General features: G+C 59.1%; 1 protein-coding gene across 3 annotated transcripts; it reads left to right on the forward strand.

Moving 5' to 3' along the window:
• The first annotated feature begins 2,802 nt into the window (after positions 1–2,802).
• On the forward strand, positions 2,803–14,638 carry ZBP1 (Z-DNA binding protein 1). 3 transcript variants are annotated; one of them, XM_014787547.2, is made up of 8 exons: positions 2,808–3,103; positions 6,238–6,459; positions 7,097–7,162; positions 7,591–7,764; positions 9,041–9,208; positions 10,355–10,558; positions 11,625–11,858; positions 13,894–14,638. In XM_014787547.2, the coding sequence occupies exons 1-8, from the start codon at positions 3,013–3,015 to the stop codon at positions 14,028–14,030; spliced, it is 1,296 nt and encodes a 431-aa protein (XP_014643033.2). In that variant the 5' UTR covers positions 2,808–3,012; the 3' UTR covers positions 14,031–14,638. The 3 variants fall into 3 exon arrangements, with proteins under 3 accessions (XP_087301214.1, XP_087301215.1, XP_014643033.2); XM_087445088.1 differs by lacking the exon at positions 13,894–14,638 and having other exon boundaries at positions 2,803–3,103; positions 11,625–12,097; XM_087445089.1 differs by lacking the exon at positions 13,894–14,638 and having other exon boundaries at positions 2,803–3,103; positions 7,100–7,162; positions 11,625–12,097.
• The last annotated feature ends 1,328 nt before the right edge of the window (positions 14,639–15,966 follow it).

Below are 15,966 nucleotides of genomic sequence, written 5' to 3' on the forward strand. Positions count from 1 at the left end.
GCCACCTCTGGTTCTCGGGCCTTTGCCCCTGACAGAAGACAGGTCATTACCCACATTTGGTGCCTTCAGACCTTTCCACTCCCCCCCTGAGGTGAATTCACCGAGGAAATGTGAAAATAACATCCACGCTGCCTGGTAGAAGGAGACTGGGCTTTGCCAACACAATGAGCAGTAAAAATATCTCTCTTTTAAAGGAGAGAGAAAGAGAAATTTAAAGACTCAAGATCAGTAACATGTAATTATCATCGGGTTTGGGTGGAGAGTTCTAATAGTTTCCAGAAAAACACAAGCCATGAAAAAGGAGTGTGCTTTCCAAGCAAAGAGAGATTCGGGCTCTGGGGGTCGGAGGCGCCATCTTGGGACTCCTGTGGCCTGGAGGCCCATCCCGGGGGAGTGAGGGGGCACCAGTATCCCTCCCTCCCTGTCCCCGTCTACCTTCTACACTGGATAGGAGGTCCTGAGAGTATGGAACCTGCCTTTGATCTCGGCCTCGGTGGGGCTCAGCCTCGGGCCTGTTCGATAGACACGCCCCCGTGAATGGACACACCTCAAGGCACAGAGGGGTATCCTTGCTCCTTCCTTCAGGGGACAACACAGCCTCGCAGGGACAGCTAGATAATTCTCCAATATCTGTTGTCCCTTATTTTGAAGTAATAGAACCTCCAATTTTGGCTGGGTGCATGGTGGGCCAGAATAAAGACCATCTTTCCCAGACTGCCTTGCAGATAGGCCAGGCCCTAAGACTCAGGGGATGTCAGTGGAATGTGTGTGCAACTTGCAAGTGTTCTTAAAGGAAAGGTACCTGCCCTTCTTCTCTTTCCTCCTTCCTACTGGAAGGAATGCAGACATCATGGCTGGAGCTTGAGCAGCCATCCTAGAACATAAGGGCAACCTGAGAACAGAGGCCACAAACAGCAGAGCAAGAAGATAGAAGGGGCCTGGGTCTCGACACTATGGACCTGGACCACCTACCAGACTGTTACGGGAGAAAGAAAGAAGCCTCTGTATTGTTTAAGCCACTGATATTTGGGTTGAAGACAATCCTTATAGTCAAAATTACCTTGAAAATCTCTTAAATTGAGAAGAGAAATACAAGATAATCCAAATCTGTATAAGTGAGAATCCCGCTCAGTGTGGTGAGATGCTCACAGCAGGTTCACAGCTTCCGTGAATTCCAGACATGTCACAGAATGCTCTGGAAGGGGGAACCACTCGCATTAAATTGTTCCTTCTTTCTCTTTCTTGCTCTTTTTTCCCCCCTAAAGTATTGTGGAGACACCTCACATCACATTTTCTAACTTACGCAAATTTTGTGAGCACCTACCTAGTGTCAGATAGACATGGTTTTTCTTATTTACTATCTCCATTTCATAATTAAGGAAACTGAGGCTCAGAGAGGTGGTGACATACAGCTGGGGGAGCAGGGCTGAAGCTCGGATCAGACCTGCCCTGAAGAAGAAGGCAAGGCCGAGTCCTTGTCCAGGCGGCACCTCCCGGGCGCTCGGCCCTCCTGGCGTGGTGGTTCCTGCTGGAAGGTCCGAGGGACGGTCAGAGAGCCAGCGCGGAGGCCCCACGGGGCTCCAGGCCCCGGGCCGGTTGGTGAGCGGGCGCCACCTGGTGGCTACTCTCGGCACAGCTCCAAGCCACCCGCTGGGTTCAGCAGGAGCCCCCCCCCCCCCCCGAGGGCGCCCCCACGATCTCCCTCCACACCCCCAATTACCCGCATTTAAAATTAATATTTTCAGTTCATATAGAGATACCCGATTCTTTGGTTTTACGTAAAAGGGGAACAAAAGCATCCTTGTGGTTTCCTGTTTTTACCGAGTTGTCCAGCTCTCCACCTCAGAGGGCGTGAGATCACCTGGGGCGCTCGGCCGCGCCCCAGAGGTTCGGAGTTAATGGGTCTGGGTGGGGACTCGTCGTCGGGTTTGTCCTGCTTGCTCTGCGGAGACAGCTTCCAGACGAGCCTCCTCCGGGACCCTTTTCCAGGGCTGCCCTTGTTCCCAAGCCCCTCCGGGTGCAGAAACGCTGGGGCGAGGGTCCCCCAGGGCGCGAGGACATCCGCTCGCCCTCCCAGGCCTCTGCAGCGGGGACCCTGAGTCCGGGTCTTCGGGGGCTGAGCTCCTGACCCTCTCGGCTGCCTCATCCAAAGCTCTTCAGCTCTGGGGCCTCAGTTTCCCCTTCTGTTCCCTGGAAGAGAACAGAGGCTCTGAACTGCTCAGCCCCTTTGAGGATTTATGAAAGAGATGGGTCCTTTTTCCAGAAACAGGTCCCAACCGTGCTCGTGACTGTAGATGGCCCTGGTGGCTGTGATCAGACTGCTTAGCTGGATTAACCCCCTAGTCTTCCTGAGGTGGCTACTTTTATTAGCCCCATTTTACAGATGAGGCACAGAGAGGTTAACATACTTGCCCAAGGTCACAAAGCCAGTAAATGGTGGGGCTGGGTTAGAACCCAAGCATCTCTGTGGCCTTGGACAAGTGACCTCACCCACCCGAGCCTCGATTTCCCCTCCGAGAAGAGAGGCCGGACCCAGCCCCCACCCTGTAGATGGGTCAGGGGGACACAAAGATTGGAGAGCACATAGTAGACACTCACTAAAGAAAGATGCACTGGGACACACACGCGATCCCTCACAGGGCACCGCCAGCTGTCTCTTCCGTGTGTGGGGGTCAGGTGGGCAGTGGGGGCGCCTGGAAGGTCGGGGAAGCCTCCTGGCCCTGGGGGATGCTGCGTCTTGCCCAGCCCAGCTCTTCCCTACCAATATCTAGACGGAGGCCTGCACGGTCTTGCTCATCAGTTCTACTTTCGATTTTGTTTCTCTCGAAAGCCATACACAGAAGTTTCATTTTCTCTAGAAGGCTGGTCAGGGCTGGCTCTTGGGCTCTGCTTCCGGGGTGTGAACAGCTGACACCGCCAGGTTGAAGCTGGCATTCCTTCATAGCTGCCGGAGCACGAGGCTCGGCCACGCCAGGACAGCCGGCATCACCGTGGCCCACCCTCAAGGCCGCGATGCAGGAGCAGGCCGCTGCCCCCCAGGCTCCCGGGCTCCCAGCTGCTGCTGCCGGCATGGCCGAGGCCCCTGCTGACCCGACCGACACAGGTACTTTCTTCCCTCCAAGGAAGAGTGGGAGCTCCCCGGTGGGACTTGTACTTCTCTCTCTGGTTCTTGGCCCAGATCACGGCGAAGGTAGCAGGGTCCCCTCAAGCACAGCAGTGACGAGGAGGAGAGCACAGCGTCCCCTCGGAGGGCCCCTCTGCCTCGGCACCCTGCAACACACTTGGTGTGTGCTTCACAATGATGCTCAGTGGTGAGCGCAATTGTGTTTCCATTTTCTGAATGAGCTCGAGACCGCCGGGCCCTGTGGGTGGAATGACTCAGGGCCTACGGCTGACCCGTCCTCATACTCATTTTGAGAAACAGCGGAAGCCGCTTTGATAAGATGCGCATGTGCGTGTTTTCCCCTTGTAGCATTCTGTCTTCAGATGACGCTTTCCTCCAGGAAGAATCACCAGTGAAAGTCAGCCGCGCACCGAGCGCGGCCGTGCTCTACGGTTGACGCTAAGGGTGCCACAGTGTGGGCTGCGGGCAAGGGCGGTTGTTTGGTTCTGTTTGTTATCATTAGCTCATTTAGTCCTCACAAGCTTTGAAGTTGATACTATTATTCCCATGTCACAGATGGAGAAACTGAGGCCCAGAGAGGTCACATAGCTAGGAGGTGGCAGAGCTGGGCCTCAAACCCTGGAAACCAGCCATCAGAGAACAAAAAGGAGAAAAAGAGGGTGTGCTGGGGAGGGGTGCCAGGCAGGGGTCCTGGGAGGGGTCCAGGGAGGGGTGCTGGGGAGGGGTCCTGGGGAGGGGTGCTGGGCAGGGATCCTGGGAGGGGTGCAGGGGAGGGGTCCGGGGAGGGGTCCTGCGAAGGGTGCAGGGGAGGGGTCTGGGGAGGGGTCCTGGGAGGGGTCCTGGGAGGGGTGCAGGGGAGGGGTCCGGGGAGGGGTGCCAGGGAGAGGTCCCGGGGAGGGGTCCGGGGAGGGGTGCCATGCAGGTAGGAGTCCAGGGCACTGGGTAACCTCATCTACCTTCTTCCCCGTTGGCTTCTCCCTTTCCTTACCAACCTGTCGCTCACACCTGGTCCATGTCACAGCTTCCGGTCACTGAGGTCTCCGTGCAGGAGGCCAGCCCCGCCCTTCCGGTTTGGCCTTCACCCACACCTGCTCCCCAAGCCTGCTTGCCCTTTGTGGTCAGGGCAGTGGAGGAGGAGGGAGGGGAAGAGGCTACCCGGGGGCAGGCTTTCCAAGAATCAAAACTCTTTTCAAGAAAGGCAAAGCCAGGGTCTGGCCCAGTGGCGTAGGGGTTAAGTGCCCGCGCTCTGCTTCAGCGGCCCGGGGTTTGCAGGTTCGGATCCCGGGCGCGCACCAGCGATCCGCTTGTCAAGCCATGCTGTGGCAGCGTCCCATATAAAGTGGAGGAAGATGGGCACGGATGTTAGCCCACAGCCAGTCTTCCTCAGCAAAAAGAGGAGGATTGGTAACAGATGTTAGCTCAGGGCTGATCTTCCTCACACACAGAAAAAGAAATGCAGAGCCAGGTGTGTAGTTAGTTGGACAGGGATCCCCTGGCTGCTGGGGTAGAATTTGGGGGGTGACGGGGCGGGTGCCGCCAGGTGTTCTAATGGCACCTCTAATTGCAAGGATGGAAACATCCTGACCGCAGGGCGAGCCACAGCGCCCAGCTGTCGAGTCAGGTGGGTTAGCCCTTCCCCAATAGTGCTGCCACCAAGGACCCCGGAAAAACCCAGAAGGTGAAGGCCAGCTGCTGCCCCGGAAGGGGACCCAGGTCTTGCCAAGAAGGGCCCTGCTTTGCATCCCCCTCGGGGTTCTTGGGGGCAGACATTTGCTGGCGGCAGACTGGGCTGCTGCCCACAGGCTCTCACCAGCCCCGCGGCCCTGTCCTCTCACCCCCGGAGGAGCAGCTGGCTGAGGCTTGTGGGACCCTGTCCGCAGAGCAGGGGCCATTCGGAGAGTTCCTCCTTGAGCCTCACGAGATCCTGCTGAGGGGTGTTAACCTCAGATGCGGAAACAGAGGCCCAAGAGGAGTCGCCGTACCCTGCTCCAGGTCATGTGGGCAGACATCCGTCCCAGGAGTGGGCAAATCCACTCACTCACTCATTTGCCCGGTCACTCATTCCTTCAAGGGCCATTTCCTGAGAACCTACTGTGTGCCCTGCACTGTGCTAGACATCAAAGGTACTACCGTGAGTCAGGCAGTCACAGCAGGGAATCCTGGGGGACATTCTGCAGGGGACCCACACACAAACAGCACCCCACCCACTCAGGGCATCCGGGACAGCTTCCCAAAGGAGATGGCATCTGAGCGAGACCTGGAAGTTAAGTAGACGCTGGACAGGTGGAGAGGGGGGAAGAGTGTTCCTGACATAAGGAACAGCATGTGCAAAGGCCCAGGGGTGAGTGGGGCTGGAAGGAGCGCAGACGGGTTGGCACTTGGAGGGAAGTTGAAGGTGGGTGAAGACGAAGCGGGGTGGTCGGCAGAGCCAGTTCTGGCTGCCGAGTGGAGAGTGGACCACAGGGAACCCGACTAGAGTTGGTGGAATTGCTGTCACCTGAGGTGGTGACGAGGAACGGGGAAGAGGAGGTGGAGAAGAGGAGACGAGGGACTCAGGAGAGCCAGGAACAGGATTTCCAGGACTCCGTGTTTGGGCATCAGGGAGAAAGAGCCGTTTCTGAATGTCTCTTGGGTCTCTGGCTGGATGAATAGCGACACCACTGACATGGATGATGAGCCCCAGAGGAGGGGCAGCTTCCCTGGGGGGCTCAGAGCCCAGCAGGCCTGCCTCTCCCTCCCCCGCCCCCACCCCGCTCTCCCGCCTCACTCTCCCCCGTCCTGCCGCCCTCCACTCCCCTCTGCTCTGAGGACCTCTCAGAGCTGAGCCTGAGAGCTGAGAGTTCCCACCTGCCCTCGAGCGCTCACAACAGGGGGAGCACACTCGAGCGCTCACAACAGGGGGAGCACACTCGGAAGGCCTGGGCACCTCCTCTGGCCACCAGGCTGTCCAGCCAAGGTCACCTCTGACCAGCCCAAGTGCCCCTCACTGAACAGAGGTGGATGTCTGCTCGGGTCTCTGCCCTGGACCCCTCTCGGGGGGTCTCCCTCGCCCCCCCAGCCCAGAATCGATTGTGGGGGGACTCGGTTCTCTGTCTGCCCCTCTCGTTGCCCAGACCTGGAGCAGAAGATCCTGCAGGTGCTGAGCGGTGCTGGCTCCCCGGTGAAGGCTGCCCAGCTGGCCAAGGACTGCCAAGTGCCCAAGAAGAGACTCAACCAAGTCCTCTACCGGATGAAGGAGGAGGCGAAAGTCCACCTCGAGGGCCCCGCGACATGGCGCCTGGGCGAGGGTCAGACTGGAGAAGTGGTTCCCACAGAGCGGGCCCAGCCCTGCCAGGGTAACCTGCCTCCGGGGCGGGAGGGGGGGGTCGGACCCTGCTTGAGTCCTGGCAGTGGACAGCCCCGATTCGGACCTGGGCTCAAGCAGGGGCTCTGCCCCTTGGGGGCGCGTGAGGTCCCCTCATCATGCCTTGACTTCTTTTTCTGGCCAGCGGAGATGACAGTAGGGCTGCATCATAGGGTTGCGAGAGGATTAGATGCAAAGGGCTCAGCCTGGTGCCAGCACATAGTAGGTGCAGAGTAAAACATTAATAGTAATAACAGAAAATGGTAATGACAACAACGACGATAGAGATAATAATAACAGAACAGACTTAGCATTGCGCTAGATCCTCCTTTCCAGCTCTTCAAAGAGCTGCCATTGTCAGGTACTCGCAGGGGCCGGTGCGGAGCCCGGGGGTCACCCTGCCCGCACCCAACCCCAGAGGTGGGTAGACGGCGTTCTTCCCTCTTCCCAGAGAGGTTAATTAGCAGGGAGCCTGCACAGCAGGAAAGTGGCAGGGCCGGATTTGAAGGCAAGTCTGTTCACTCTAGAATCCGAGTTTGGAACGCCCGTGCGCTGGGGCCACCCTTGTCTGGTGGATCCTCGTCCCCTCCCCTGTGCCTCCGCCCCCTGACGCATCTTTCTTTCTCCAGCAGCGAGGCCCCAGCAAGAAGTGGCTGCAATTCCGGAGACACCTGACCCTCAGCTCAGCAAACGGCGTAAGCATCCTGGTTTCCCTTCAGCTCCGGGACGCGGGCCCGTTTCCTCTGACCCCCAAACTCTCCCTGCCCACTCGAGATGCTATGAGTGTTCGGGCGCCATGCTCCCTGCCCCCTACGATGTCCCCACAAAGTGTTCAGAGGCAAGATCAGTGTTCGCGGTGGAAGAAGCTAAATGGCTGAGTCATTTCCTGACCAGGAGTTGACCCCCCTTGTGCGCCGACCACGTGCCAGGCACTGGGGGAGCACTTTATGTACGTCCCTGATCCTCAGAACAACCCCTGGGCCATGATTGTGATGCCCGTTTTACAGATGAGGGCACTGGGCACAGAGGGGCTGGGTCTGCCCAAGGCCGCAGGGCGGGTCAGCAGGGGAGCAAATTCAAACTCTGGGGGTCCTCCTTAACCACCCGCCATCCTGCCTCCCAGAGGAGGAGATCTACAGGTTTCTGGAAGCCAGTGGGCCCCACAAGGCCCTGAGCATCGCGCAGGCCCTGGGAATGAGGACAACGAAAGACGTCAACCGCGACTTGTACACTCTGAGGGACAGACACCTCCTGAACTACGACCAGAAGACAAGCGCCTGGGCGGTTTACCAACCAGGTGGGCCCTGGCCTGCTGCCCACATCCGGAGAGGGCCGGGGCGGAGCTGTGAAGAGAAACCAACACCCGACACTTGATATCCTTGCGGGGCGCCCTGCTGCGCCCCGTGGCTGCTCCAGCCCGTCAGACCCTCCCGGAAGCTTGCAGTGCTCTTGCTGACGGGTCACTGGAAGGGGGCTCCAGAAGGGAGGCGCTTGCTGGCGGAAGTAACCAGGGAGGGCTTCCTGGAGGCGTGGCCCGAGGCTGCAGTTGCAGAAGGCAAGGGGCTGGGAGGGGAGGTGGCCCACTCCTAACCATATCAGCCCTGGAGCCCAGGGCTCAGCTGGAGTTTGCTAACAGTTTCTGTAAGCACTTTGCCCCAACTTAAAGTGCTGGGAGAGAAGGCCAGGCTGGGATCAGACACCCGCAGGACGGAGGCCCAGGGCCGATGTATCCATTAGGGGCAGCAGGCACAGGGCCTGGAGCCCACGGTACTTTTAGGGGTCCACAGAAATGTTCTAATTTCTCTTAAAATCAGAAGAAACAATGAATGTTATAATACTAATAAATAGCTAATAATGACCCCAGCCTAGATTATATTTGTCTTTATCCCAAAGTAGTCATAAAATGTAATTTTAAACATTTTTTTTTATGGAGAAAGGGGCCCACGAAGGCACAAGAGCTGAGGGCCCACACAGGTGGGAACATGGCCCCATCTGTGGACTTGGTAAAGCTCCCGGCAGGTGCCCACCTGGCCCACGTGGGGCCGACGCCCCTGCTCGCAGTGCCCAAGGGGGTCTCTGCATCCCGGGAATGACGACGTGTGACAGCCACTGGAGTTTAAATACTGGCGACAAATCCAGATTCTTTGAAATGCCGTGGGAGCCAAACAAAGCTTATCGGGGGGCGGGAAACAGCCCACGGACGCCACCCTGCAGCCTCCCTAAAGGAGGAGGGGTCCTGGCACACAGTGGTCGGGCTGTGGGTGCCCCGTGGGGAGAAGGCAGAGGGTGGGCGAGCAGTGAGGCTCCCGCTATCCTCCGGGGGTGGCAGAGGACACAGGTGGAGTGACCCGCCGCTGCGGTGTACATGCCAGGCTCCTCTGGATGCCTGTGGCTTTTGTTAAACACGCCCTCCGTGGGTCCCGCCTCAGACCTTCTGACTCAGCACCCCCGGGGGGCGCCTGGGAATCCGTGCTTTAACAAGCGCCCCGGAGATTTTGGTGCTGCCAGCTGGTATTGGCAGCCCCTGATCCCTAGAGGGGCACAGAGGGGTCCAGTGGAATATTGTTTTGCAGAGGATTCTGGAGGAAGAAATCAGTCCGCCACAGTTATTTACCAGCAAAACCCCATCACCATGATCTGTCAGAACGGCCCATACAGCCACATATCCATCGAGAACAGTGAAGGCATCCAGATCGGACATGGGAACACCATAGTGAGACAGACGGGCTCTGCGGAGAACGGTGAGTCCTCTGGGAGACACCAGGTGAGGGACCTCTAGGGGGCACCTGCACCCTTTGGGTGGGGGCAGGGAGTGGGGGGCGTTCAACCCTCCAAGGAGAAAGGGTGGCTTTCAGATCTCCAAAGTCCTCCTTTGTGGCCTTCCTGAGAAGTTTTTCTTTGCACCTGGATCAAATCTCTCCTGCTTTCCTTTCATTCCAATACCTTTTGCCTCATTTTCAACAGGACCAGATATTTTTCCATAAGAAACAACTCATTTCACTCTCCCTCAGTAGAATGTCACAAGGGGTCACTGGAGTATTTTATTTGTTCTGAGACACTATTTTTTCACATCTCAGAAACTGGGATGCATCTTACCAGGGGCATCCTAGTTCTGATGAAATACATCCTGCAAACAAGTGCTTACGCCACGCCAGGCACCGGGCGAGAGAGGCAGGGCCACCTGTGTCCAGCCAAGGGACCCAGGAGTGAGGGCATCAGCCCAACAGTCAGGACACTCCCTGTGACCTCAGGAGAGCCCTTCCCCACTCTGGGCCTCCATTTCCCCAGCTGTGAGATGAGGAACTTTGTTCTAGAATCTAGATCAGCATTTCCCAGCTTCAGTCCATGGCCACGCCCATGTCTGATTATTTGCTTAATGTTGTTAAGTAGTTTACCTTTCTATTCTACTCAAATTTATTTTACAATAAACTTTTATAGCATTACCTTGACTTGAAAACCAGGAAGGTCACCACAAAAATAAATGCTGAAAAAATAAAACTGTCTTGGAGGCTCTGGGCGCTCGGCGTCAGGGGACATTAAAGAGACAGTAACCCCAGAGGGGACTTTCTCCTGATGAGCCCCGGGGACTGACTAGGAAGCAGAGGATGCTCATGTTTGGGTCTTTGAGTGCCCCAGGGACCCCCAGTCCAGCCGTAAAAACCTGGGGAACCTGTCCTGCTGGGTCCACCCGCTCTCCTGTCCAGAGCCTGAAATGATCATTCCTGGTCCGATGGTGTCCAGGAAGCATTCAGAGGCCTGTGTCCTCTGTCCAGCCAGGATTTGCATGTGTGTGTGTGTGTGTGTGTGTGTGTGGTGTGTGTGTGTGTGTGGTGGGGGGGTGGTCAGAGAGTGGAGGTCAGAGGTCGTGTTGCTGTGTCCCCTGCCAGGCTCGGCGGCTCCCCTCCACCTCCCACCAACAACGCCAGCTGATGCCTCCACTCAGGGTCCCCTGGCTGGAGCCTGCAGCCCCCAGGACATCCGCATAGAGAAGTCTGTGCTCAGACGGGTGCAGCTGGGACATGGCAACGAGATGAGCTTTCACAGCCCCCCGGCGGAGGGGCCTGCCCACAGTCCCTCTGGCAGCCCCCCAGGTAACTGGGGGTCACAAGGCCAGACCCGCCCTCACCCCACCCCATCCAGCTAGTTGCACAGTGAGAGGAATGATGGGAAATTCCTTGCCTTCCACCAGAGGCTATACCAGAGTAGAGCAGGTGGGGCTTTTAGAGTTAGCACTCAGGGTTCCCATCCCCTAGCCCCCACCAGGAAACCTCAGTGTCCTCATCTGTACAATGGGCATGGGGAGGCAAAGGCTAGGCCAGATGAAGCGAGGACAGAGGAGACGGCCAGGCTGGAATGGCATCTAAGGAGGGTGGGGGGCAGGAGCCACCTAAGTGGAGCGCCGGGTGCCCTACTAAGCACCGTGGACAGTGACCAGAGGGCGCGGGCTGCGTCCTCCCCAGCACTGGTCATCCCGAAACAGGCTGGGGGAGAAAGACAGCAGAGAGGCCTGAGAAGGAGGGGGAAAGCCAGCAAGGCCAGGAGCAGAGTTTCCAGAAGCAGGGAGGCCAGTGAGGTCTGGGGAGCTCCGTGGGGTCCAGCAGCAAGGGGTCGGTGGTGTCCTGAGGGGACAGAAGGAGTGTGGGGAGTGGGAGGAGGCGAGATTGAGTGTGGACAACTCTTTTCCCAAGTTTGGGGGGAAAGGCAGGAGCGAGATGTCGGGGCCAGGGACCCAGCTGGGGGCCACGTGAAGATTTTAACCAGAGATGGAGCCGGCGTGCCCGTGCTGCTGGGAAGCAGGGAGCAGAGAGATCGGGAGCAGGAGGCAGCAGGAGGAGGGAGAGACTGAGTCCCAGGGGGAGACGCTGAGGACCAGGTCGGCGGGGCTGGGCTGCAGGAGGAGGTGGGACCCGAGCTGGCAGAGCAGGGGAGGGGCAGAGAGAGCCGGCACCCCAGGAGGCGAACTGTGTGCAGAGGGGTGGCCGTGGGGTGGACAAGTCTCCCTAAAGACGGAGCAGGGCGTGGGCCACTGGGGGGATGTTCGGGGAGGAGAGCTGGCCACGGAAGACTTGGAAGCCAGGCTGGGGGTCACGGCTCCGGGGCCACCGGCCAGCTGCTCACACACCCCTCTCGGCATGTCTCTCTTTGGCCGACCCACAGTCTCTGCCACCTCTGCCAGCCCAGAAGCTGTGTTCGAAATTCGAACGCCCGAACCAGGACCTCACCCCCAGGGGGACATGGTCCAGAGAGTCCAGATCACTTCATGCTTCCTTGAGGACACCGCCATCGGCAACAGCAACAGAATGACTGCCAGTCCAGGGCCAGCGGGTCCAGAAGGACCCGCAGGGCCTGGGGACACCAGGAGGGACCATGGGGAGCCCGGAGAGGATGCAGGTGAGCCTGGGGCCCTGTGGGCCCTGCGCGTTTTCTTTCTTTCTTCCTTTCCTCACCTTACCTTTCTTTTCCTTTCCTTCCTCCCTCCCTCCCTCCTTTCTTTCTGTCTTTCTTCCTTCCTTCCTGCATTCATTTCCCGGAGTCTGGGAGGCAGCTGAGGGTCACGGCAAAGAGCAGAGTCTGGAGTTAGAATGCGTGGGGTCAGATCTTTCCAGCCGAGTGAGCTAAGCCGTCACCTAGCTCTCTGAGCCTGTCTCCCCATTCGTAGCGAGGATGAGAAGAGCCTGTGGGGACTGGGTGAGCTCTGCAGACACGGCCTCAGCTCTGTGCCGGCCCTGCAGGCGCATTCAGACAACGCGCAGTGTCCTCGTCACCATCACTGTCCCAGGCCTCGAGAGAGGCTCCACCTCAGGCACAGGCCGACCTGCGCAGCAGAGAGAGTGGCTCCCACCTGCCCAAGGTGCAGGTCCCGCTCACGTCTGTGGAGGGGGCCGTCCAGGCTGGCGGGAGGCACAGACCTCGGGCCTTCTACCTGGGCGCTCGGTGGTCCCGAGGGCTCTGTCCTCATCTGTGCAGGGGGGCTCCGGAGGGCCACCCATTCCCCTTTGACCAAGCCCACCTCTGCTCCTGGGCTCAGGCTACACTTGGCTGCGAAGGGGGCTGGGAAACGTCACGTGAGCCCCCCTGAGACTCGGGAGAGGGGCTCCACAGTCGACAGGGAGGCGAGGAGCACGGACACTGGTCCAGTCAGCAGCAGGGCCACAGCCCCTGCCCCAGGCTGTTGCAGAGCCAGGAGATTCCAACTCGGCCCAGACCAGGCTCCTGCCTGAGCCGGGGACTCAGGCGCAGCTCAGAGCAAGGCGGTGGTGGTGGGGAGGGTGCGCCGGTGCGCGTGGGCGACAGGCGGGGACAGGACGAGCAGGGGTGTGAGCGTGGCCAGAGTGTGCTGCTGCAGGGAGAGCAGAGCCCAGAGCACAGCTCCAGGCGCGGCAGGGACTTTGGAGTCCATCCCACGGCCGCGGGGAGCCGCAGAGGGGCTTTGAGCAGGAGAGAACGATGAGACCTCTGCCTTCAGTGTGAAGACAGGATTCGGAGGGGGAGTTCAGCTCCCAGACGTCCTGAGATTTGGACTGAGGAGTCGCGCCAGTCCCCCCAGTGGCTAGGAAACCTCAGTTGGCTGGAGGCTGGTGGACTGGCCGGCGTCGGCCAGTGCCCGAAGCCCCCACGGACACTTGTCCTGGACATGGAGAGGGTCCTCTCCTCCAGAGGGCCGTGTCCTGGCTGGCCCAGCAGGGGCCTCAGGCCCCACTCGCCCTCAGACGCTCCCTCACCTGGAGACAGAGCCGTGAGCAAACAGATGCAGTCCCCGCTCGGGGAGGTCACAGTCCAGCAGAGAATAGAGTCAACTCAGGAAGCAGTTGAGCATTGCAGAGACCAGCACTGTAAAAACGTAATAAACCCAGGGATGGGCGGTGGCCACCACGGGGGAGGAGCTGCCTTAGTCAGGCAATCAGAGAGGGCTCCCGGAGGAGGTGACACCTGAGCTGAGCTGAGGGGAAGGAGGAGGCAGACAGACAGCTGGAGGGAACAGCACGTGCAGGGGCCCTGAGGTGGGAACAAGGGAGGCGTCTTGAGAATCAGGCACAGGAGCCTAAGGAGCGGGAGAGAGTGGATCCGACGAGCGGGCCGGGTCTCCAGAGCCAGGAGGCCCAGGGGAAAAGTCTGGATCTCATCTGAAGCGAGCTGGGGAGCCCCTGGCGGGTTCTGAGCTGGGGCCTCGTGATGTGGTGCACGATTTAAAGGTCTCACTGAAGACAGTTTGGGGACAGAGCAGAGGGGGGCCCTGGTGGAAGCAGGCACTACTGCAATGGCCCAGGCGAGAAGGGACAGGGGACCTGGAGATGGGGACAAGGCCAGTCCACCTGGCCAGCTGTGGCCGGGGACAGCGGCCTAGTCCCCTGTGGACCAAACCACCTTGGCTGTGCGAGGCGAGGCGGCTCACGCGTTCCTCTGGCAACCTCTTCTCTTCCTCCAGCTCCTGCACCATCCGGGGGCGAGCGCCCCCACAGCGCGGGTCAGGCTGCCCGCGACAGCGTTTCCACGCTCGCCGCCTCCCTAGAAGCTGTGAGTCTCGAGAGCAGGGGTCCCGAAACCGAAGAAGACGGCCGCTGAGTGGACGGAGCCCCAGGGCGGGGTCCGGGGGCAGTGGGCTCAAAACCAACGGCCCGCGGGCCGACTCGCGCAGAGAGAGGCCGGGCGGCATCGCCTGCGAGCTGGGCACCGTGTTTTCCATAAACGGCGTTGTCGACCGTCTCGACTCCTGACACGTGGCCAGCGTGCGTCGGCATTGGGGTGGGCCTGGCATGGGGCCGGGCAAAGGCGGGGTCTGCTGGTGGCCAGGGCAGCCTGACAGGGGTCGGTTGGGGACTCTCGGGGTGCCGAGAGGAGGGGCTTGGCGGGAGTGGGGCTCAGCCAGCCAGCAGAGCCCGGGAGGCTCTCCCCATCCCTCCTGGGCCCGCCTTCCACCACGGTCCACTCTCTCCTCCTCACTCAGGGCTGACTTCCTCAAGGCCCATGGTGCTGCCTGACCTCTTTACCCCTTGACTTTTCTAGAACCTTCCCCACTTTGGCCCTGATCTCTCAGGATTTCTTAGCTGAACTTCCAGAGAACCAACCCCTCCCATCCAGGCCCCAGCGTAAGTCATTAACCAGCCTGTGGTCAGGTGACCTCAGCTTGTGGGGGTCTGAGTTCCCTTAGAAGGGGTGTGGGCGCTGCACCATTTCCAGAACTAAGGATTGGGGGTGGGGACCAGTCCACTTGGGGAGGGAAGATGGAGGGAAGCTGGAGAAGGATAGAGGCAGGTGGCCGTCAGCCAGGCAGGACCATTGTGGGACAGGACTTACGCCCTCCACGTGCACACACACAGCCACGTGTCCCCTGGCCCTCCCAGTGCCACGTCCACACCTCAGGTGGGCCTTTCTCACCCTCTGCTGTGTCTCCTCCACTGGACCAGGGGCGTCCAATGCCATGAGCCATGTCTGCTGGGCTAGTGTCTCCTTTGGGGGAGGAGGGGCTGGCTCATCACAGAACCTCAGTAAAGAAGGTCATCAAACAAATTTTTATCTCCTTTTCCAACTGGACTGGGAGAGTCTCTAGGGCGGGTGCCCTGACGTGTTGATCAGTGCCTGGACCAACACATAGCACTTACGGTGTGTCCCTTAAAGGGGAGTCTTAAGGCATTGTTTGAGCTCCTGGATCCAGTCATTCCTGAAGCAGGATCTATCTTTGCACTTGTCCATTAGATGAGCCAATGGGTCCCCTTAGCGTGGAAGTCAGCTCGGTTTCCCACTGCAGCATGTCCCTCTCGCCTCTGCCAACCCCCTTCCTTAGCTTGACACTACTCAGCCTGCAGGTGTCAGCTGAGACATGACCTCATCTAGGAAGGCTTCCCGAGCTCCCGGTCCAGCTTGTGGCTCTTCTCTCTTCCTGAGGGCTCCTGTGCTTCCCCATCAAACCTGTGCCTCGCTGCCCTGTCATTGCCTTGTTCTTGTCTGTCTCTCTGTATTCATCAAGACTCATTTGGCTGTGAGTGACAGAAAGCTGGGACCTGCTCCAGCACAAAAGGGGACGTGTTGGCTCTTCTAATGTAGACAAGTCCCAGCATAAAGCCTGCTTCAGGAATATCTGGATCCAGCTCAGACAATGTCTTAGGACTCAGCCTCCCTCTCTCCAACTCTGCTCTGCTTGCCTCTGTGTTGGCAAAGATGGCCCCTGGAAGCTCCAGGCCCCCATGCCACCAGCTCAGCTGCCCAGTGGAAGGAGAGCCCCTCTTCCCAATAGCAAAAGCCATGTCGGATGCCTCTGGTCATGTGCCCATCCCCCAGCTGCTCATTAGTCTCAGCAACGGAATGTTGTGATTAGCCAACTGGTGTCACATGATCTATCCCTGGAACCAGGAGGAGGGTCTGCCACGGCCAGTCACGTGGCTTCGGGGCAAGAGATGGGCAGTTCTCTAAAGTTACCAGAAAAGGGATGCGGCCGGACAGGCCGGAACCTCAGAAGTCCGCTGCATTCCCAGCATCGGCCAGTGGATTCACTGGGCTCAGG

This window comes from Ceratotherium simum, chromosome 21 (assembly GCF_057802395.1).
Source record: "Ceratotherium simum simum isolate JZ-2026a chromosome 21, ASM5780239v1, whole genome shotgun sequence".
NCBI classification, from domain to species: domain Eukaryota; kingdom Metazoa; phylum Chordata; class Mammalia; order Perissodactyla; family Rhinocerotidae; genus Ceratotherium; species Ceratotherium simum.